General features: G+C 33.2%; 2 protein-coding genes across 2 annotated transcripts in view; one reads left to right on the plus strand and one right to left on the minus strand.

The window, feature by feature from the left end:
* The first annotated feature begins 7,970 nt into the window (after positions 1-7,970).
* LOC107852634 lies at positions 7,971-13,381 on the plus strand. Its single transcript, XM_047393909.1, has 10 exons — positions 7,971-8,307; positions 9,323-9,600; positions 9,718-9,783; positions 9,829-10,176; positions 10,270-10,371; positions 11,094-11,225; positions 11,318-11,512; positions 11,590-11,911; positions 12,005-12,146; positions 13,252-13,381. Exons 1-10 carry the CDS (start codon positions 7,971-7,973, stop codon positions 13,379-13,381), a joined length of 2,052 nt encoding a protein of 683 aa, XP_047249865.1.
* A 1,015-nt stretch (positions 13,382-14,396) lies between these two features.
* LOC124885669 overlaps positions 14,397-25,600 on the minus strand; it is a 33,137-nt gene continuing 21,933 nt past the window's right edge. The window contains exons 2-5 of the mRNA XM_047393910.1: positions 22,674-22,725; positions 15,488-15,735; positions 15,126-15,407; positions 14,397-14,756 (exon numbers count right to left, since the gene is read on the minus strand). Of these exons, the coding sequence (XP_047249866.1) occupies positions 14,397-14,756; positions 15,126-15,407; positions 15,488-15,735; positions 22,674-22,725 (942 nt within the window). The remainder of the gene's footprint in view (positions 14,757-15,125; positions 15,408-15,487; positions 15,736-22,673; positions 22,726-25,600) is intronic.

Here is a 25,600-nt window from a genome sequence, read left to right on the forward strand (position 1 = left end):
AGTAAGGAAAATATTTTCCAAAACTCTCTTTCAAGCTCACTCATAAGTTGAAATGTTCATACTACTCTCAAATCACCAACCCTTACTTTCACCCACAATCTCCTACCTCCACCCCGCTCCACCCCTACCACCCCATCAAAAAAAAATATTTCAATTTTTTTCCTTACCTCATCCCATACCAAAAACCCAAAACCCTCCCTCCTGCCCCTCCCTCCAAAAAGAATATTTATTTTTTAAAAAACATAATCCAACTTTTCCTTTACTCCCCCTGCTCGACCCCCATCCTTACCAACCCCCCTTCCCCCCCTTCCAAAAAGAATTAAAAAATTTTAAATTTTTTTTTTTAAATTTTAATTTTTTCCTTACCCCACCATCTACCCCGCTCCCCTTCAAACAAAATATATATATTATTTTACGTCATCTCCTATCCCCAAACTCAAACCCATGCTCCCTCCAAAAAGAAATACTTAATTTTTTTTTAAAAAAATCAATATTTTTTCTTACCTTTCTACCTGTCCCCCCACCCCCCCCCCCCCCCCCCCCCCCGCCCCCATAATTTTTTTTCTTACCCCCATCCCTATTAGCAGCATCCTTCCCAAAAAAAAATTATTAATTTATTTTTAAAAGAAATCAATTTCACCTCTACTACCAATTTTGACACCCCCTCCCCCCCAAAAAAAAAATTTAATTTATTTTTTAAAAAATTGTTTAATTTTTTTTCTTATTCCACCCTTCTTATCCTATTCATTCTCATTATTTTTGTTAAAATATGTATAAATACTTTTAGAAAATATATACTTACCCAATTTGCATAACGAACACAAAATCATAAATAAGAAATAACTTATTTCTTTCTAGAATAAGAAATAACTTATTTTTTGAGGTCAAAAATTATCTTTCTAAATGTATTTTTACTCTTTAACTAAACACTAAAATATATTTTCTGAAAAATATTTTTTCATTCACCAACCAAACACTAGAAAATATTTTTTGAAAAATATTTTTCACTCACCAACCAAACAAGTAAGAAATCAGCTTGTTTTACAGGAAAACATTTCTACAAAAATATTTTCCATGAAAACATTTTCTAGGAAAATCATGGAAAATATTTTCCTTCATACCAAATACACCTTAAGTATAGAAGCACTCCTTCATGTAGATAGTAAGGCAAGAAAAAGACAAGTCTTGTGTCATCATTGTTCGCTCGGCTTTGGCTTGTAAAATGATTGAGAGACTATTATTTTTACATAATGAAACTTGACAGTAACGTGTGGGCATAGATGGGTCCATAGGTTAGCGACAGTCCGAAGACTTTTCAAGAACCTTGCTTTTCTCCTGAAACACCACTTTTTGGCTATAAATACTTGAACTACCGAGGCAGAGTACATGGCTGTTACAGAGGCTTGTAAGGAAGCTATGTGGTTGAAGGGTATGCTTGGTGAACTTAGCAAGGACTTACAGATTACTATGATCTTTTGCGATAGTTAGAGTGTTTTCTTTCTTACAAAAGATCAGATGTTTCACGAGAGGACAAAGCACATCGATATTTGGTATTATTTTATGCGTGAAATTATTGCTTGTGGTGATATTATGGTAAGAAAGATTAGTAACTATGATAATCCCACTAATATGATGACTAAGATACTACCAAGTTCCAAGTTTGAGCATTGCTTGGACTTGGTTGGTGTCAGCAGTTAAGATGTGCCCTTAGGGGCTTTTGTGGAAGAGGTGGAGAGTTTTCTCGAAATAGATTTGACTTCTGAATTAGAATTCGTGTCAAGCTGGAGATTATTAGAGTTTGTGACCCAATTTTTGTTAATCCGGGCATGAAAAGTTTGTGGTGTGACCCATGTTTGAGATTTTTGGGGGTCTGCAGTGGTATCAACCTATCTATTTTTGGGCTTAGGATTTATTTGTATGCACGTATTATATAAGTCCAATTTCGTGGGTTGTTTTTGAATGGTTTTATATACATCATTGAGACTTCCGTCTCCTCATTGTGTTCCTCTCCGTTATAGTAAATTTCCTCCTGGCATCATTGGGCTTAGGATAATGTTCTACTAGCGCAAGAAATCACTCAAGGCATTAATAAGAAGACATTATGCGGCAATGTGGTAGTAAAATTTGATATAGGAAAAGCATACGATAGGTAAACTGGAATTTCCTTATTGTGGTTATTAGAAAGCTTGGTTTTGATGAAAAATGGGTGAATTTGGTGTGAAGATCTATCTCCAATGCGTTATATTTGATTTTGATAAATAGTGTTAGAAGAGATTTTTTCAATTCTACAATAGCATTTAAATAAGGAGATCCGCTCTCTCCTACTCTTTTTCTGCTTGGGCCAGAGGTCTAGTCAAGGATTCTGAACTAACTTCCATATATTAATCAATCCAAAGGTTTTATCATGTCATTGCCAACCCCATGTGATTATACATCTTGCATATGAAGACGATGTGATGCTTTTTTCCTCTTTGAGCAACTCCAAGCTTATAAAAGATTTTTCTTGAAGCCGTTGGAAGCTTGAAGGCAACCCAAAGGATTTTTCTTCTTAGAAAATTGAATAAGGAATATTTCATTTCAAAGAATAAGTAAAGACTGAAAGGAAAATATAACTAAGTACAATGTAAACACAAGATGTGGCAATCCCATTTAATGCAGTAGATCCATTTTTTTTTTCTTGATAGGCCTTTTGATAGGCAATATAATCTTTAGATAGAATTTCTTCAATCTATTTAGAGTGCCATAATTTTTCCTTTTTGTCAATCTTTTTGATTTACTCTCCTTAAAATATGCATCAATCTTTCTTTCCTTCTTTTGAGATGCTTTTTCCCTTTTGAGTATTATTCAAATGAAAATTCCTGCAATCAAAGAACTTAATAGCCATTCATCAAAATCTTAATGTTATTAATCTCCCCTTTTTTGATGGATAACAAAAGAAATTACTTCCCTATTTTAGTTCTCCCTCAAATGAGTGACTCTCCCCTAAATGCCATTCCTCCAAGGTTTGATTGAATACAACATCTATTTCTCCCCCTTTGGCATCAATCGAAAAAGAAATAAAGGCAGCACTTACACGTGACTAAGTAGGAGCAGGCAGGTTAATTTAGTTAAGAGATCCTTGACTCTAAAAAGTTTTGCAATTATGCCAAGAGATTTTCTGAGAGAACAAAATCTTTCTTCAAGTAGAGGTTTGGTAAGAATGTTAGCTAATTGAAAATTAGTACTCACAAAGGCTAATTTAATATCTCCTTTTGAAACATGATCTCTAATAAAATGATGCGTAACATCAATATGTTTTTCTCTAGAATGATGCATAGGATTCATAGACAAGAAAATAACACTAGAGTTATCACAAAATATTTTGACAGGTTTAAATATAGATCATAATCACTATGTTGATGGGACATCAAGAGAATCTGGGCACAACACAATCCAATAGCTATATATTCAAATTCAGTAGTTGATAGAGAGACACAATTTTATTTCTTGTTATTTAATGACACAAGGGATTGTCCCATGAATTGGCAAGTACCACTTGTGCTTTTTCTATCCATTTTATCACCTACATAATCTGCATATGAGAAACCTATTAAAATAATATCAATAGACTTAGGATACCATAAATCACAGGAGCTTGTACCAATAAGGTATCTATTAATTGTTTTACAACAGTCAGATGAACTTCCTTAGGAGCTGACTGAAACCTGACATGTAATACCCCACACTTTTGGGCACAAGTTTGAACCATTTTTCCTATATATATAGACCCGTACCCATTGGTTTCTATTAAGAAACAAGTATGAATAATTATTATTTAGGGTGAGAACATCTTAGGAGATAGATTGATGTCTTAAATATCTCATATCTCAAAGTTAAGTTGAGCACTTTCCTATCTATTGAATTTTAGTTTATGATTTTTCTTAGGTCAAATTCCAACGACCATTAATCCTCTAATATAACGAGTTATGTGGCCCATTATATATCATATTAAATCCCTTTAAGTCCTCTTTCCAATGCAACTAACCATTATCAATATAAGTTATGATTCAAAAATTATGAGTATTTTAGTGAGACACTATCCAGGTTGCACGATTGGAGTCGCGAGGTAATGTTTATGCATCGCATTTGGGCTCGTGAGGCAAATCCTTTGCTCCGAGTTTGGGTCTGTGGCGCGAACCTTTTTTTCATATGTTAAGACACATTTTTTCAACTTTAAATTAAGGGAAAAGTGGTCCATCCACCTCCCATCACTTCCCCAAACCGTCATATAACCCTAAAATTGTTGCAATACCGATTGAAAGCTCTTAAACCCTCATTCTCTTCCTCTCAAGATCATCAAGAATGGATTTCTAAATTCTAAAGCTTGTATATTCAAAACATAAGTTTCGATTTATCTCTGTCAAAGGTATGTAGGACTATCCTAACTCTTGTCGGAATGAGTATAATTTTTTAACAAGCTCTAAAGTATGTATTTACATATTATGGGTTTTGAAATTGTTTGAAGAACATGCATTATGAAACCCCGTTTAAGATGAAATTTTGTATGAACCATGAGTTTTTTCATAAATTTTAGATTTTGTTCATGTGTATATATGTTATGAGTTTTGAGAATTGATATGAGAGCAAGATTTATGAAATTTCCTTTCTCATCATGAAAGATATTTGTCTTAACATGTTATAGGTTGTTCAAACAGCTTGAGTTTAAATACTTTACTATAATTTATGGAAACTAGGTCGTTCCCATTATTCCTGGAATTCCCCAGTTAATATTCGGCCCACAGCACGCCCGGACTCCGGGCCCACCCTTGAAACCATGGACTATATCACACCGATTTGGCCCGAAAAATATCCCATTTATGCCATTTAACCACCAAAATGGCCCTGCCAACCCAAACAGACCACACTAGGCCACTCCCTAGCATGCCCTAATAGATTTTTAGCCCATAGCACGCTCAGATGTCGGGCCTACCCTCAAAATAGTGGGCTATAGCACATGGATTTGGCTCTAAAATGGTATATTCACACCATTTTGCCCATTTCACCACCCAAATGGCCCCGCTTACCTAAATGGACTACACTAGGTCGCTCCTCAGCCTCCATGACATACCCTGGTTAATTTTTAGCCCACAGCACGACTGGACCCTGAGCCCACCCCCAGAGCCGTGAGCTATAGCACAACGATTTAGCCTAAAAATGCCTCGTTCGCGCCGTTTCGCCTGTTTGACCACCCAAATGGACCCGCCCACCCAAACGAACTATACTAGGCTGCTCTTCAGCCTTCCTAAAATGCCCCGATCAATTTTTGGCGCACTGCATGCTCGAACCCTGGGCCCAACCCTAGAACCTTAGGCTATAGCACACCGATTTGGTCAAAAATCTTTCTGTTTGTGCCGTTTCGCCCGTTTGACCACCCAAATGGCCATGCATACCCAAAACGGACTACACTAGGCCTTTCCCCAGCCTCCCTGGCATGACCCAACTAATTTTCAGCCCACAACATGCTCGGAACCAGGGGCCACCCTTGGAACCATTAGCTATAGCACACTGATTTTGCTGAAAAATACCTCGTTCATGCTAGTTTGCTCGTTTGACCACCCAAATTGCCCCGTCCACCCAAATGGACCACACTAGGCCACTCCCTAAACTCCCTAGAATGCCCAGTCAATTTTTCGCCCACATTATGCCTGAACCTCAGTCCCAACCTTGAAATCATGGGCTATAGCACACCAATTTTGCCTAAAAATGCCTTGTTCATGCCATTTTACCCGTTTGACCACCCAAATGGCCCCGACCATACAAACAAATTATACTAGGCAACTCCTCAGGCTCCCTGGCATACCACAGTCGATTTTCAGCCCACAGAATGCCCAGACCCTGGACCTACCCCTATAATTGTGGGTTATAGCACACTGATTCAGCTTAAAATGCCCCAATTGCAAAATTTTGCCCGTTTTACCATACAATGGTCCGCCCGCCAGAACGGACCACACTACGCCACTACCTAGTCTCCCTAGCATACCTTGGTTTATTTTCAGCCCACAACACACCTAAACCCCGAACCCTCCCCCAGAAATGTGGACTATAGTACATCGATTAAAAATGCCTCGTTCGTACTATTTTGCCCATTTGACAACCCAAATGGCCCCGCCCACCTAAACGGACTCTACTAGGATAATCCCGAGCCTCCCTGGTACGCCTCGATCAATATTTGGCTTACAACACACCCGAACCTTAGGCCCACCGTTGGAACCGTGGGCAATAGCACACCTATTTGGCCTGAAAATGCCTCATTTACACTATTTTGCTCGTTTTACCACATAAATGGCCTCGCCTACCCAAACAGACTATACTAGGCCACGTCACAGCCTCCCTAGCACTCCCCAATCAAATTTTTAGTTGACAAAATGCCCGGACCTCAGGCCCACCCTCGAAACCCTGGGATATAACACACTGATTTGGCCCTAAAACACTCGATTTTCATTGTTTAGCTCATTTGACCACCCAAATAGTATTTCTTAACTAAACAGACCATACTAGGCCGCTCACCAGCCTCCCTAGCATGCCTCGATCGATATTTGGCCCATAACATGCCCGAAACTCTGGCCCACACCTAGAATCGTGGCTATATAGCACACCAATTTGTCTTGAAAATGCCACGTTTGTGCAGTTTTTAATTTTGCTCACCCAAATGTCCCTTCCCACCCAAAAAGACCACATTAGGACACTCTCCAGCCTCTCTAATACTCCCTAGTTGACTTTTGGCCTATACGCTGTAACGCCCTGAAAATAGGTCTCGAGACGTCACACGATGTTTAGGGCCACAAGTGACCCCAAGGTAACCCTTCTACTAGCATAACTCAAAAGTAAGTGAATAAAATGCATGAAACTGTACAAAATCAATGGAAGACAACTCATTTCTAAATCTGATCAATACAAAACAAAATTAAAATAATTACAACTCTACTTTTACAAGACAACACTGAAATCTAAAACATTAACTCTACTGACTATCTATGAAGCCTCTACTAATAATGATTATAGGTAGTCGGGACATTACCCCCAGCTATCCTTAATCAATATGACTGAATAAAAGAGACAATACAAAATTATACTTGACTTGAGTCGTTGAATCAAAAGAACCCATCACCTGCTGATTGGAAGCTGCAAATAATACGAGTCTGAATGTGTATACTAAAACTTGTACCTTAGATTATGAACTTTGGATGAACACTTGATTTTGGGAATCTATTCGTGACTTTGAACGGAGATTCTTAAAGCTCTTGGTTTGGGGATTCTAATTCTTGACTCAATTTTGAAAGTAACGTTAAAATTTTGAGTTCTCTTGAACTTTGGGTTGAAACCCTAGGTTGTTTTCTTGAGAGAATTTGAAGAAAGTAACTATAGTTTGGTGTTTTGGGAGTTTAATCCCGTGTTATGGCTGAATAGGGGTGGAAAATACCTCTTTTTCCCTTAAAGAAGCGGAGTTGGAATGCTGAAAATTTTCCCTAGCAGGAATAGGTAAGGCACCGCCCCGCCTAGTCCCTCGGACTATCCTGGGCGCCGCCCTACTTATGCCTCCGAACTTAGTGGGGCGGTGCGAGCTATTTCAAAAATCCAAACATGCCTTTATGCTATTCCAAAAATTCTGAATCTCACCCGAGATGTACTATCGACTTATCCCATTGTGAATCAACTTGAAAATCAACAAATGAAGACCAGAAAGGTCGGACATAAAATCCTCAAAGTTCGAAGGCTTATGAGATGACTAAGTTCTAACACTTAGCCAAATTTCTAAGTGTCTCCTCAATCTTATTACATTTTGCACGATTCTTGCAAGATCTATGATAAGAATTTGTTTCCCATATTTCAGGTAATTATTAATGGGCAAAATCGTATTTTGCATGTGAGCATTTTATTTTTTTCCTACTTTAATTCATCGGAAATTTAATTTTCATGGGTTTTGTGTTTTAATGGATGAACACACTGCAAAAACACCTAAAAACAGGGGTTCAAGGAATATGAAATTAGTGTATGATGCACCATCTTTTAGTCTTGGGTTAACTCAAGAATATTTAGTTACTGTTGTTTCAAATCCTTTACAGTTGACGAAATCTGGTAGATCGAAAGAGATTAGGTCGAAGTTTTACAACGACGAAGTGAAGATGACTGATTTTTTAAAAAAAAAAGGGTTAAAAAAAACTCCTTCTCCAAAGGAGCAAAAAGCTAAAAAACGGTACGAGAAGAACAGGAAATCTAAAGAAATTGAAGACGATGTTGACAAATATTATGATGAATTTGAAGAAGAAAGTGAGGAAGAGGTATTTTTTTTGTTTGTAAATTTATTATTTTTTTCGTGTTCACGTAATTATGTATTTTCTGTTATGATGATATTTAGGGATTATGTGAAAATATATTGTTGAATTAACTATTCATGAATAGTATTTGGATATATATTTTTATAGTATAGGTGATATGTATTTTTAGTATAGTTGATATGTATTTTTAGTACAGGTGAATAATTTTGACCTATATTTATTTTTAGTGTAGTTGATATGCATTTTTGAGTATTTGTATTTTTCAGTGTTTGTTGTATTTTATATATGGTCAAAATACATATGCATGTTATTTTAGTTTAACTACCATAACAGTCTATTGTCTATATGAATTTTTAGTACATTTGATATGTATTTTTCTGTGTTGGTTGCAGTTATGATTTGATCAATATACATATGCATTTTAATCATCTGAAATATATATGCATGTTATATATTTTTTTTGTTTGATTGAATATTTTTTATAGATTAAGAAGTGGTAGCTTTACTTTGTCTAGGTGATGCGGGACGAAATATTCCTTGTCAGAAAACTTTCAAGATTTGCGCCGCACATGTGCTCCTACAGTGACAATGATATTTATGAAAGCATACGCTCAATTTTAAACAAGGAACAGTTTTAAAACTTTTGTGTGAATAACATTTTTGATTATTTTATGAAGAAGAAGCAATGTGTAGTGCAAGAACAGTTGTGCAGATGCGTTATGACGCTTGAGGTGAAGGGTAGTTCTTCTTCTGGGATTATGATCTGTGCTAATGACACCTCTCTTAGTTTTACTCCCATGGAATTTTCTATCATAACTGGATTGAATTGTGTGCCTAATAGTTATGACTTTATTTTTGATGAGGGTGTACCAAATAAGATGATTGAAAAGTATTTCAATGGGGCAGAAATTATACAGAAAAGGTAACTATTTCTAGCATTCACGGAGAAAGTATGGGAGTTTCTCTTGACACTATTGTTATACCTAGTCTTCATTTTGATTTGGTAGATAGTAGTAGATATAAGGATTTTCCATGGGGTTCTTTAACTTTTGAAGATCTGGCTAGAAGTTTGAACAACCGGCTGAAAGCTGGGGGCAAATTTTATTTGATTCAGGGAATGCCACTGGCTATTCAAGTGTGGCTATATGAGTGTTGCTCAAATGTCCCACCTAAGATTGCATTGAAGGTTGAGAATCGGATTTCCCGATTATTAAATTGGAAGACGATTGCACCTCGTCCATGGTATGAGTTTTTGATGAATGCTATGTTCAAGGACAATGGCAAGGTTTGTTGTGAACAAATATATATGCATTGATATGTATTGTATTGTATACATATATTCTTTTTCATTTTCAATTGTTGTTGTTTCAATTGTTTAACATATTCTTTAACATATTTGTAGGTTATATTTAAGAACATAGTGCCAACTAAAATGGAACTGGCAAAGCTTGAAATACCACAGAAAGATGTAACTAAAGATGCACGTTCAGTTGATTCTGACGATGACTTCTAGGATCCACCACCAAAGAAGATCAACGAACGTTCAAAGAAGAAAAAGAAGGTGGATTCATCAACCCCAGCAGCGAAGAAACCTTCAGAGAAAAAGCAAGTCAATATTGTTGACGTGCATACCCAAACGAGGACTCCACCTCATCGTGTTGCCAAGGCTACTGTGATGAAGACACCAGTATTCAAGCCAATTCTAACACAACAGGCTTCTTCTTTAAAAAAGAAGGAAGGGAAGCAAACAGCTAGGGTTATTTTTCCTCAGGTACAGTCAACGACAGATAGTCATGTAGAGAAAGTTGCTGTGTCAAAGCGTGAGAGACATGTTGAGAAAGAAACATTTATTTCTAAGAAAGTTTTTGATGCATTCTGCAAAGAGGTAATTTTTTTTGTCAAATGTTTTTTTTACATTTAAAAATATGTGTTTACTGAATTTGTATGAATACAGGTTCGCCAAGAGTTTAAAGAAGTTCGTGAAGAGTTTACTCGAATTCATCAATTAGTGAAGAAAAAGTTCAAAAAAATGATCAAAGCAATTGAACATAGCAAGGTAAAAGTTTTATTATTATATAATATCCGCAGTAGTAAAAAATACATATGCAGAGTATATGAAAAAATACATATGCAGTATATTGCTAAAAATGCATATGAAGTTTATACAAAAAATACATATGATTTGATATAAAAATATACATATGAAATGTAATACAAACTACATATGCAGTGTGGCAAGAAATGTATTTTGATAAATACATATCCATAGTTTATAAAAAAAATACATATGCAGTATATTGCTAAAAATACATATGTAGTTTATTCAAAAAAATACCTATGAGTTGGTTTTCAAAAAATACAAATGAAATGTATTATAAAATACATATGAATGTATTACAAAATACATATGCAGTGTGTCAAGAAATATATTTTTAGTGGGTTGGTATATACATATTAAGTGAAATCAAATAATAGTAGTTTATTCAAATTATACTTGTAGCAACAACATGAAGATACAGAGGTTGAGGCACAACAGATGGATTATGATGGCGTCGAAACATCACCATAACAATTCAGTCCTACTGTTGATCAGAATTTGGATGAGAATCAGGATGGTACAAAGGTAAAAAATAACTAAAATATGATTATTCTTTTGAGTGCGCAAATGTAATTCCTTTTTTTGTGCAGTTATATGTTATTTTATATATAGTCCTGTATAAACATATACAACTAAATTTTTGTTTGAAGTTGGTTTAATTTTTTTTGCTTGTTTGCAAGGGGTGCACTGATTCACATCCAGATAAAATAAACATTGAAATTAATTCTCAACATTTAATCCTTGATGAGCTTTTCCAAAGTATAAATTTGGATTATAATTTTTCTGAGAAGATTGTTCATCACGATGATCGAGTATGTATAATGAATTGAACTTCAGTTTATGTGATGTAAAAATCATAACAATCCATAAGACAATTATATAATTTCTTTCATTTCTATTGCAGATCACTGATGAGAAATTGGATGATTCAAAATTGTCTGATTCGCAATTTACAATCCCAGATGAGTTGTTACCAAGTCTTAATGCATACCGAAGAGAAAGCATCACAACACATCCATTGGCAACTTCTGAAGAAGAACAAATCAATAAATATTTTAATGATAAAAAGTCCGAATTTGTTGTTCAAGATCATTGTCAGGTATGTATTATGAATATATCTGAGGTTATGTGGATTATTTTTGACATAAAAAAATAAATTATTTTCCATTTTTGAAGGAAAACAAAGAGAACGTTGGATTGAGCTCTAAAGCAGACATGCATGGAGAGGTTGATCTTGGTACGGACGAGCAGATTATGAAAAATCCTAAGATACAAGAATTAACCACTGATGAACAAAGGGATGAAACAATTTTGCCTGATTCACAAGACAAAATCCCTGATGATTTGCTTCCTAGTTTGAATGTATATAGCAGTAAAAGCATCATTGTTCATCGCTATGCTAATTGTGAACTTCAAACTCCTCTTCCTAAGTTAAGGATTAGGCGACCATCCAAATTCAAAGAGTCACCTTACATGGTGAAATTTGGTTCAGCTGCCGGTAAGTACAATTACTTATATATTTAGTTTACAATGTAACATGTTATGCAAATACTTTTTAATAATTACCTTTTTGTATTATGTAAATATGTAGAGAGCTCGAAAGGTCACATACGTATATTCCCACAGAAACATCCATTTCTTTATCATCCGATTGATGGGATTATGGATACGAAGATTGTCAACAAGTTCATGGATTGGATTTCTGAAAACCTTCTCAAAGTTCATGCTAAAAGGTATTTCTATTGACTTGTTTTAAGTTTTTTTTTTTTTAAATTACATTATGTTCTCATGATTTAACATATACTGATTAACAAAAAAAATAGGAAGGAAAATGCGGATCATTACAAAAGTGGGAAATCAACCATTCCAATGATGTATTTCGAAATTAAGACTGTTGAAGATAAAAACTGATTTTACACAATGGAGTTCCCTGATCAGTCATGGACCGACTCGGTTGGTATATTTTTTCTTATAATGTTTTGTTTACATTTATAGCACTAATTAAACTACATATTATGGTAGTAAATACATACGCAGGTACAAATAAGTATTTTTCTTTGTAATTTTTTATTATATAAGAAAGGATGTGATGCACTTTAACTTACATATGTATTTTTATATTACATACACATGCTAAATTTAGTATACAAATTTTTTGAATTATCTAAAATTTGTGTTCTTACTTACTGCAACATATTGATGTTTGCTTCTACTACTTGAGGAAGAAGTCGAAGTATGACCCCAACAGGTCTTACAAATTCAGCACGGTAGATTTCAACTTTATGAACATAATTAGATCTGTTCATGATGTTTATTCTGCGGATGCTGAAAATCTTACTGTGAGAGGACATGTGGCACATCTTAATGAATACATAAATGGGTTCTGTATGCATGCTGTTGTGCCATGACATACAGTGGAAGACATTTATATTCCAGTAAAGATAAAGAAAAAACATCATTGGGTGCTAGCAATTTTATCTTTCTCAGAGAGGTGCATATTTCTATATGATTCATATGAATCATCTGTTCATTATTCGACTGTTCTTGATGTCATTGAGAAATTAGCTGCGATTATCCCATTGTGTCTCGAACATTGTGATTTCTACGTTAAGAAAGGAATTCATCTTGAAAACCATCCAAGATACAAAGATAAAGACCCCTCAGATATGTTTGATGTGTTATTTCAAGAGAGTTTTCCTCAACAACCGAGCACATATGTGTTCTTTTTTATTGTTTTTGTAGGGATTGTGGTGTCTATATGGTTACATATGCGGAGTGTCTTTCTTATGGTCACAAAATTCTTGCGAATGAGTTCGACTCCAATGTACTCCGTACAAGATATGCTGCACTTTTGTGGGATTATGGGACCAAAAAGCAAGACGTAAATGCTCATAGTGATATCGAAGCACCTTTGAGGCCTCCAAGACAAAATAGAATAACTAGTGTAAGTGAAGTTTTTGATGGATGATGGATTGCTTACTTTATATAGTTTAGACGCTGGTTTATGTATGTAGGTACTGATTATACAAATTAATTTTGATGTTTTGAAGTAGTTCTAATTGTAGGTTACAATAGTACTAATTCAAGTTTAATACGAGTCTTTTATGTTGTTCTTCATTTTACTATGTGATTTTGTTAAAAAATACATATGTATTGTTCATATTATGCTTAAAATACATATGCAGTAATTTTTATGCCTAAAAAATACATATGCAATAATTCTTATGCCTAAAAAATATGTTATTTTTTAGATGACAAAAATACATATGCAATATTATGCCCAAGCATTCCAAAAATATATCTAAAATTTTTAGTTAAAATATACATATGTATTGTTCATATTATGTTAAAATACATATGCAATGTTAGAAAATACATATGCAGTGTTCATATTTTTTGCTAAAAAATATGTACGCATTATAAATAAAATTTATCATAAAAATACATATGCAGTGTTAATAATAAGTTTTTCTAAAATAAATATTGTTCATAACTATTATTTATTTTGATATGTGTCCATTTAAAATGATTATAAATGAAAATTGAAATTAAAGATAATTTTGAACTTTTAATACAAATCTGTAATTTATGGTGAGATTTTATTTTACATAAATACATATGCAGTGTTAATATTTTTTATTAAAATACATATGTATTATACATTTAAATATATTTTTATCATATAAACACATATGATGCACTAAGATTTTGAAATTCAAACATAGATTTGCAGAATATGTCATATGTGGCTAAATCAATTAACAATTACGAACCAAATAAGTGTTTGGTTAATCAAAGTTACCAACTTTAACCTAAAAAGTATATTCAATGCTAAAAATACATATGAACTGCACATTCAAAAAGCATATGCAATGTTCAGATCTTTCAACATATACATATGCAGAATTCAGATTTAACTGTGTTCACTTGTCAAATGATTATTAAAAAAATAGTTCAAGTTTATAAAAGATGAAAACAAAATTTTAAGCACTAATACGGAAAGAGAAATGTTTCATTTTTCGATATTTTCTACAGGAACGCCTATTGTGACCCTTAGCCCCACAAGCACCACATGAGTTGATGTTCTTCTTTCTAAACATATCATGTCTTGATTTTCCACGATACTTCTTCGCAGGTCTTCCTGGAGGTCTTTTGTATTTTGGAGGCAGTACTATTTCACTAAGTACGCTCTTTGAAATTAGCCAGTCATCTTTGTGTGGCAACGGATAGATGGGAACATCATATGTTTTCAAAATAATTTTTGGTTTAAACAAATCACAACAGTATGGCCCCTTCTCAAAATTCTTCTTCTCCAACACCGCACAAGCATGTGCACATGGTATCTGATCTAGTTGAAATACATTACATGAGCATTTTTTTCTTTGAGGCAAATAATGTAGTATTTTTGTTTGTCGTGTATCGTATACACATATTCTGGGGCTAGTACAAACTGATACAAAAATAAAAAGTTTAATGATATGCTACAAAAAGATGAAATTCATATTTATACGATATGTTGTAAGCACACCAGCATTTTTCAGAAAAAAATACACATACAGAGTAAAAATATATATGCAGAGTACATAATATTTTTCTTACTTAACTTTTTAGTTTTTTTAAAATGTTTTCATTCATTTAGTACTTAATGGAAGTTATTCTATTAATTATTTTTTTTTCAGAAGTATAAATTCCAAAAATGTAAAAGGTCATACCGTCATCTGAGTACACAAAGCCTCGTTCTCTTTGAGTATGTCATAAAACTTTTCAATGAGTGGCGTGAAGGTATATGAAACCTGTTGCCTATTTTCGCAGTTCCATTTTGCAAACAATAATCGAAACTCCTCAAGAAAGTCATAAATTGACAGTTCTCTACTTGATACAAGTACTCCATTTATTGACTCCGCAATATTTGAAGTCAAAGTCCACCCTCGGTTAACTATTGCATAGGACCTAGCCCACTTTTCGTAACCAGCCAATTCCAAATAATTCTTTACCTAATATCAACTGCCTCAACTTTTTCCATTAACATTTGGAATTTTGACTTAGAATATGATTTGGCCATTGTAAAAAAGACCTCTGACAATGCATCGTGTGACTTCCTGTAAAGTTTTTTAACATTCCCCCATTGATGCCACATACATGCATAATGAGGAACATCGTTGTACATATCGCTAACAGCCTTTATGATGCTTGGATTCCTATCAGAAACAACACACATGTTTTGTCTTTTCCCGTACGCTTCCTTTAGATTCTGAAAGAACCACGTCCATGATGCATCATTTTCAGAATCAACCATACCATATGCCAGAGGGGATATATGACCTGTATATACAAAAAAATTATGTGCAGTAAAATAAAAATACATATAGGAACTGCATATGTATTTATTATATATACAGGTAAGTAAAACTGTACATTTTATCAAATAAATGGTATCAATTACATATAATAAAATTTAGACACACATAACTATAAAACATAATCATTTTTTAAATGTTTTAATTCATGAAACTTTGAAACTCTAGGTAATTTTATACAGATATGTATATATCTAGTGGAGATATGTATTTTCAGGTGATATGAAGAAATACAAAAACATACAAAAAGTTTTATAAAATAATTATTACAAATTCATACTAATCTGCTCCATCCATTGTACATGCTGTTACAAATGCCCCAGTATACATTTCTCTCAGATGACTAGCATCAACAACTACGACCGGTCTACATTGATCGAATCCCTTAATGAATGCATTTAGAGCGATAAAAACATACAAGAACTCATTCTCATTTGTCTTCTTCATTCTTATATGTGATTTTGGATAGGTAGTATTCAGTACATATAAGTATGATGGCAGTTTCCCATAAGATGCTGATGGCTTACCCCTCAACTCTTCTAATGCTCTTTCTTTCGCCCTCCAACATAAAGTGTATGTCAGATCCATACCAAAATCTTTTTTCATGTCATTTCTAATTTCTGTTGCATTTTATTTTCTTTTATGGTTCTTGAATTTTTATTTAACCATACCACCTATCAACATACTATTAGCATGCACCTTTGGATAGATCTTATCCTTCACCGGGCATGTATGTTGAGGTCTGAATTCTCTTATTCTAAACATTCCAGTTTCTCCCATTCCCGATGCACGCATTAAAAATTCGCATTTTCTTGATTTGCAAAACAACGTATACCTGCATCCCACATAATTTAGTATTTTGAAAATACATATCCAAACTAATATTAAACAACAATAGAATGATATAGAATGTACGTACGTTTTCTTACTTGACCTTTTGCTTCGTGTTTGAAACTTCTCCCTAATTGAATAGTCCTTCATGACTGACTTCAAAAAAAATTTCTCAAGTAAACCTGGTCTTCCTCAACATGTTTGTGATGTGGATCTGAGATAATCAACTCCACAATATCCATTTTAAATACATCTAATGCTTATGTATCTTCACAAACCACCAAAGCTCCTTCATTTGTTGTATTTATCAGTGTTTGAATGTTATCACAGTTGGTTATTCTTTCAACAACACACATTGAAGAACTAGCCACGTTACTCCCTACAGATTTCTCCAAAATGCGTACATATAAATGAAGACAATTCATGTCTTGTATCTGCTTTTTCTGAAATATAAACACCTTTAAACCCATATCATTATGTATTTCTATCTGCCCTGCATTAGCAGTAATTTGATATTCCACTAGAATATGTTTCCTCGTTAAATCCTCACTTAAGTGAGATGCCAATTCATTGTGCAGCTCAATAAATATTGCTGATGTGCTCAACAGTAATGCATCAGTGATATATTCTTCATAGTTTTTTTCATATGTCCACCGACCAGAGTGCTTCACAAGAGTGTATGCTTCCCATTTCTAGTTGATTTAACCAAAAAAATAAACAAATATAAATATTTTGTCAAATTATAACTTGTTAAAACAAACACTTTTCAGCTTTAACTACAAATAAACTTACACAGCCAACATCTCCATTCAGAAAAAAAATTTAAACAAAATTTTTTTAAACGTAAAATACAAACACAAAAAAAACTATTAAACCAAATACAAAAAATACTGAATCGAAACGAAGAAAAACTTGTATAAAGTATATATTCAGCAAAAATAATTATACTGTCAAATCCCAACAAGAAACCAAAAAATACATATGCAGTGTTAACATTAAGCTGTTCAAAAATACATATGCAATGTTAATATTAAACATATCAAAAAATACATATGGAACATACCTAAAATATATTTTGAACTGTGTGAATAGAATTTCATCACATTCAGCAGCTCAATTCAATCATCCATTGAGCAATGATTTTCATAAAATCATTCAACCAAATTAAACTCGAAAATTGTTTAACTTATTTTCATAATCGATTATACAAAACTATGCAAATATACTACAAAGCTTCACAATTTTATCTATTGTTAAATCGATCAAAATAACAACAACCAATACTGGAATGAATAGCCTATCAATTAAATCTAAAAAACTGAAACAACTAATAAATTGAAATTTTGCAACGAAAAATTTCAATTTTGAAGATTTTTGTTATATATGTTGAATTTCCTTCTGATTTGATTAAAAATCGAAACTAAATAGGAGCAGCAGTAATGGCGAAAACCAAAAATCCAACCAGAAATACTTAATGATTACGTACCTTAGACAATAGTAACAGATGAATTTTCAACTGATAGTTCAATTTGAACAATTTGAACTGAAGAATCTATAACTGGATTTGAATTCGAAGAAGATACTGTAGAATTTCGTATGAACAACAACAATGGTTGAACGTCAAAACATGGTTGAATTAGAAAAAATTTCTCATAAAAACGAAAAGTAGATTTTAATTTTTTTTTCTCAGATGAACTCGTTAATTTTGAAAACTGAAATTTAAAATTTGATCAATGTTGTTAAGCTGAAACGGAAGTCGCGTGATTGATGTTATTTTAACGAAAAAGGAATCTACAAAATTAATTAATTGGTAATTATACCATATTTACCTCAACAAATTTTAATTATTTAAGGAAGGTAAAATTAGTTGTATATGTATTTTCTTGGCATCAGTTTTTAAAAATACATAATACAAGTTGCTACAAAATGTAATTATGAAATTGTTGCTACAAAATTAATAATTAAGGCCTCAAGTATGTCATTTCTGAAACTTTTCCCTTGTTGTTATTTAAGGGATTAATGGGCTATTGGGTTAAGGGGAATTTGGTTGGAATTGGTTATGTCTTGGTTTTGGGTTATTTTTGGGTAGATTAGGAATTGAGCGAGTCCAATTAAAAAGTATAGCCATTTATAAGAATGGCTACGATTGAATTAATTGAACAAAATTGAGATGAAATTAACTTCTAATTAATTTAACTAATTTCTCAAATTCAATAGTTTAAAAATAAAATATTAAATAAAACACAATTTTATTTTATTTCTATTTTTTAAAAAAAATAATATTAATGATAAAATAAAAAATTAAGAAACTAACTATATCATCAATTTCTTATTTTCAATCAATATTTAGAAAAGTAGAATATTTGCAATTTAATCAAACTTTTCACACCGAATTTTTAAAGCATTTTTTTAATTGATAATATGTATAATTAAATACTAAATATATTATTTTCACATAAATTCAAAAGGTTGGGTTGAAATTTATTTCAAAATAACTTAAAATAAATATTTTAAAACTATTTAAAATTGAGAAGTTCAAAAACTAATTAGGAATTTGGAGGGCAAAAATTGGGTGTCAACAATTATATTATATTTTTTGCATTATAATTAATATAATCTAATGATGGAGATATTAAATATATTTTATTGATAAGTGTTATAATTACTAAAGTTCTTAATCGCATAATTGGATAATTTTAAATATATTTTTATTTGTACAGAAGAAAATATTATCGAATAACTAAAATATATCAAAAGGCCACAAGTAATTAAATATTTTTATAAAATAACATAATGATATTTTAATAATGACAGTTAATGATGATCAAAAATAGAAAATATTATATTTTAATGAATTTGTTGGTATGTAATTACTCAGTTATAAATATAAATAAATTTATTTTAACATTTATTTTTTTCTTTCACCTATAATTTCACGTGATAAGAGTTTTTACAAAATTTATTTTTTTAAATCTAATACATAAAATATTTCAATGACTTCAAGTATATTAAAAACATGCTACAAAGTGATAATCAACGTTGATGTGTTTAGTACGCTCATGATAAACTAGGTTCTTGGCTATATGCATTGTAGCCTGACTATCACAAAATACAGGTGTAGGATCACAACTGGATATAGTGAGCTCCTAACAGACATTTCAACCATACCAAATCACCAACAACCTTTCTAATTGATCAGTATTCTGCTTTAGCAGATGATAGAGAAATTATTTTCTATTTCTTGTACTTCTAATTGATAGGACTGTCTCCAAGTAACACAAGATATCTACTAACTAAATTTCTTGAATTTGGGCAAGATGCCCAATCTGAATCACAATATTCCTTAAGGATATAGTCGGAGAATTGGACAAGAGGATGCCTAAACTTGGATCACCTTTCAGGTATCTAAGAACATGTATAGCAACTTTGAGATGGGAATCTCTAAGAGCTTGCAAGAACTGGCTTAGATGCTGGACGCTGTAGGCTATGTCCAACCTAGTATTAGTAAGAAAGTTTAACTTGCCAATGAGTTGTATCTAATAAGTGGGATCCGCCAACAAGGTTCCTTCCGCAGCTTTTACTTTGATACTACTTCCCTAGCGGAGAAGACACTGAAGAGTATTTAAGACAGTCAAATTCTTTGAGTAGATCCAAAGTAAATTTCCTCTGAAAAACAAGCATACCATTGTCTTTGTTTAGAGGCTCTAAACCCAAGAAATAGTGTAGTTTCCTGAAGTCCTTAATCCTGAAATAGTGATGAAGAAAAGCTTTTAAATTCTGAATTTCTTTGATGTCTGTACCTATTAGGATTACATCATCCACATAAACTGCCATAAACACAACTGAAGAGCCATCTATCTTAGAGAATAAAAAGTAGTCATATATTGAGTGAATATATCCCCTAGTACATAAATTTTAGTCAACTTGACATACCATTGTCTACTGGCTTGTTTTAAGCCATAAAGGAATTTTTTCAACTTGCAAACCAACTCAGGTTTCTCAACTGCAAGGCCTAGTAGTACATCGATGTACATTTCTTCATGTAACTCACCATTTAGAAATGCATTAGCAACATCTAATTGAAAATGATCCTAGCCTTTATTCACTGCTATACTTAACAAAGCCCTCATCATTGTCATCCTTACTAAAGGTCAAAAAGTTTTTGTGTAGTCTATTCCTACCTCTTGAGTATAGCCTTTTACCACAAGTCTGGACTTGAACCTCTCTATGCTTTTATCTGCCTTGTGCTTGTCTTATAAAGTCGCTTTCAACCTATAAACTTCTTACCTGCAGGTAAAGTGACTAAATTTCAAGTATTGTTAGCATATAAAGCTTCAAATTCTTGAGTCATTACAGCATGCTATGCAAGGTTCATGGCTGCTTTCTCATAAGAATGTGGTTCACTATCATGTGAAGTATTTCTCATTGTTTGCTGACTATTATAGGTTAGAACATTAAAGTGGATGTAGTTTTTGTTAACAAAAAGAGATGTCAAAGGATTAGGATGAGAAAGATTAAAGTGATTTTCAGCTTAGAATGTTACAGTGATACTCTTGGGTTGCTTTGGTTGATTTTATAGCTGTTGGTAATAAAGATGCAACATGCTTTGGAATAAGAGTATTGGGGGTATGAGGAAGCGAATCGTCAGGCGGAGAATATAGTGGTGAAGGAGTAGATGCAAGGTTTTGATCTAGAGTTGAATGGTCATTTTAATCAGGAGGAGAAAAATGGCTATTTTGATTAACAAGTGCAGGAGTATTTGTAATATTTTGTTTAACAAGTGTAGGAGTATTTGTACAAGATAGAGGTAAGTCCATGACATGATCTTGTGTATTATTATTATCCAGGGTGTTGGACCACTGACTATTTAAGAATTAGAAGGCTTATGCAAATCATTGACATTTTTTTAGATGGAGGGAAAATTGGACTGTGATGAAAAGATAACAAAAGGAAAAATATTTTCACAAAAATGAACGTCTCTTGATATATTTATTTTTCTTATAGCTAGATTGAGGAACTTGTATCCTTTTGTATTTAGAGGATAGCCTAAAACACATATGCAGTATCTCTAGGATCAAATTTATCTTTATGAGGTTTAGTTATAGTGGGGTAACAAAGGCATCCAAAACTTTTGAGATGAGAATAGGTGGGTTTAGTATTGTAAAGGATCTCAGAAGGATATTTATTTTTTAGAATCACAGATGGTAGTCTGTTTACTAAATAGATTTTTATAAGGATGCATTATCCCCAATAGGTAAGAGGTAGTTTAGATTGAAAAAGTAATACCCTTGCAATCTTAAGAAGGTACTTATGTTTTCTCTCCACTACTCTATTTTATTATGGAGTATATGGATAAGATTCTTAGTGAAAGATCCCTTTTGGTTGATAAAAACTTACTGCCTCGTTATTTGTGAATTCCAAACCATTATCGGACCTCTAGGTCTTTATTGTGGGTTAGAATTGATTTTCTATCAAATGTACAAATGCTTTAATGACTTGTAGTATGTTGCTCTTACTTCTTAACATGTGTACTCAAGTGGCTCTACTATAGTCATCAACCATAGTCAAGAAAAACCTATGGTTGTCATGTGTGGTTATATAATAGCGTCCCAAAAAATACAAGTGCAACAATTCAAAATTTTGATGGAAGATGTAGTGCTGGTTGGGAAATAAAGTCTACTTTGTCTTGCTGTGAGATGAATGGTACAAAGAAAAGTGTTGTTTGGATGCAAAGGATGCTATTATTGAGGTCTGAGGATATCCTTCTCATTTCAACAAAGGTCACATGTCGCATTCTATTATGCCACAAGTGATCAATAGAATGTTCATTAGAAAGACTAATATGAGAGTCTACATTATTAGAGAAAATGACATGAGCAGATGTTTTATTAACAAGTTCTTAAAAATTTACACATGAATACCTATGCACATTAGAATCATGAAAATTGAAATCAGGTATTTTACAATTAGTCTAGTCATTACTCCTAGACAGAGAACATGAATTAGAAACAGAATAACTGTGATAGATTACAGAGTTGGCTAGTGAGCAATCAGATGAGTTGAGAAACTGACATCTTGAACAACTTGCTCTACCAATATCCAGAGGCCTCTTCATTGAAGGAGCCTGCAACATACAAATTAGAAGCAGAGAATTTAACAATTGATTTAAGACTCAATGTCAAACAATGGATTGAAGTAAGATTGAACTTGAAAATAGGAATGCACAACACTTTATTTAGGATCAGTTTTGGACTCAGAACCACATCACCAATTTCTGTTTCTTTTACTCTATAACTGTTGGGAAAAGTGACCAGGAAAGGATAATATATGATTTTGATGTTGGTTAACAGCTTTCTGTTATATGAAACGTGGTTTGAGGATCCAGAATCTAAAATCCAATAATTAATAGAAGAATTAAAACATTTACATGAAAGATTACTCACTATTTGTGTATGAGAGAAGCATGCCAATATACCCGCAAAGTTTGTTGCTCCACCAAGTATATTATTTAAGACCTCAACTGCATTTCCAACCTTAAAGTTCTCCGGTAGTTGAAGTAGTTAGTTGTGTTATTTCTTTGTCAATGTCTGGGTGCTTTGACTTCTGTTATCGTATTCATCTTATATCCTGCAACCATGTCTTTGTTTCTTCCATGAACATTAGCAACTGATAATGTGTTCCTTTCCTTAGTGAACTTGAAATTCTTAGGAAATCCATGTAGTCTGTAGCTCTTTTCTTTTGAGTGTTGACTTCTTGCAATAGTCACAAAACAAATATGAGGACTTAATGAATCCATTGTTTGTGGAATAGCTTGACCTATTACTGTTGTACTGGTTGCTGATAGAAGCACCCATGTGTTGGCTGTAGTTATCCTAAAGTTGAGCTTTTCACCATGACTTGAGCATGCACTTAGAGAAATGGATTCAATTGTCGACTAACCATTAGGTTTCATCTCTATTTAATTTTCTTCTTGAACTAATATAGCAAATACTTGTCCAATAGAAGGCAAAGGATTCACCATCAAAGTACTTCCTCGTGCCATTGTATCCACTTCATTGAGCCCCATGAGAAATTGGATTAACTTTCTATCTTATTCTGTCTTATGTTGATTTGCCTTAGCACCACTGTTTCATGAACAACTACACTGATTGTTTGCATCTAGTCTGCTTGGTTCCTTCCATAATTTCTTCATTTTCGTATAACATGCAGTAGTGTCGAGTGTTCCTTGAACTAAGTCGTTGATTTCCTTTTGCAGCTAGTAGCATTTTCCCCATAAGTCTGATAGTACCTATCCTCGAGCTCCTGCAAAAGCTCCCTCGAAGGATTTACATATTGTAGGCTATCTGCAATGTCCTTAGAGAGTGAATACGAAAACCATAAGGTCACTATATCATCGCAATGCTTCTAGTGAAAAACATTAGGTTCATTTGGAGTTGGCTTCTTACACTTTCCATCGATAACTCCCATTTTGTTCTTTACTAAAAAATCTTGAAGTATACCTCTTCCCTACGATATGTACCTATTTCATCGAAAATCACCGATAGAAGTGGAGATCCAGCATTCTCAACAAATGCATGTACAAAGGGCTAATCGCATCGGGTGCAAATGCAGCTGAACTTCCAGTCGTGGATTTTGCAGTTTCTTTGATCAAATTGGAAGATTTTGAGGATATATTCAATCGAAGTAGTACCAGATGAATCACATATCGATAAAAATAGTGAAATAAAAATTAAATCATGAAAAAGGAAAAACAGGTTAATCAAATCCCAAATCAGTATACTAAACCTCAAATGAATAAACGATGTAATCTGTGTTGTCTCTGATACTATAACAAAAATTTAGATGAAGAAGTTGAGCTTAATCTCCAACCTCCATTGGTGCCTTGTATGCAGAAAGAGACTGAACAAGAGAATTGAAAACTGATTTGTGTAGAATGGAAAATTAGTGGCGTTTCAATGTGTGAACTACTATTTATACATGTGCTAAGAAGGATTTATAAATATGTGCTTCACTAACTCCCGCCTAGCCTATGCTCCATTAACTAACTAACTACATATTGATAGCTGTCAATTATTAACTACTTTCTTTACTAATCTTAACATTAGGTTATATAATATCTTCTTTATAATAATATTTTGTTATAATAGCGAAGAAATATTTAAACAAATGACGTTTTATAAAAGATTGAAGGTATCAGATCAAAACAAAAATAGTAAAGGTCCCACTTGATAACAAAAACGAAAAACTATGGAGGTCAGCATACTTAGACAACTAATTATCTCCCGTATATTAACATTGTATTAATTAAAAAGCTAGACAGCACAATTAATAGCCTAACTTTGAAAAATACGATTCAAACACGTGCGTATCACGGCCTCCTCCCGGCTCCCTCCCCCATCTTTCTTATTCTTTTTTCTAGCGAATCACCTACAAATCGCGCCCAAGTTTGATTGTTTTCCATCTAGAGTCAAGGTGGCATAATCCGTGGGGCTTTAATCCTCTTCATTGCATATCTCCCTAAGAAATTATAGTCAATTTGGACAGTGGGGCAGTCGACGGTGTACTATTGAGTGACGGAGCTCTGTCCACTTTCTCCGACCAAGACTCATGTCAACTGAAGCACCACAATGAGACGAATTCAACCATACAAGTCGTCGAAATTGAGTTTGAATGTTGTGCCACCTGTGGTGAATTCTGGCAACGGTGTGGAATTGGGTTAATGAGATGATATAAATTATATTTGTTGACAAAAATTTGTATCTTTATACCAATGAAATAAAGTCTCTTTATACTTGTATTTTGTATTCGTTGATACAATTGTATTTTTGGGTATGAATTCTAATTGTTGATATGAATTGTATTTGCTGATACAACTTGAGTCATCCAAATACAAATGGTACATCTGTAATATAATTCTATTTGTTGATGCACTTGTATTTGCTGATACAAAATTGTATTCATTGATACGAATTATATTTGTTGAAACAATTTGATTTATA

This window comes from Capsicum annuum, chromosome 7 (genome assembly GCF_002878395.1).
Source record: "Capsicum annuum cultivar UCD-10X-F1 chromosome 7, UCD10Xv1.1, whole genome shotgun sequence".
NCBI lineage: Eukaryota > Viridiplantae > Streptophyta > Magnoliopsida > Solanales > Solanaceae > Capsicum > Capsicum annuum.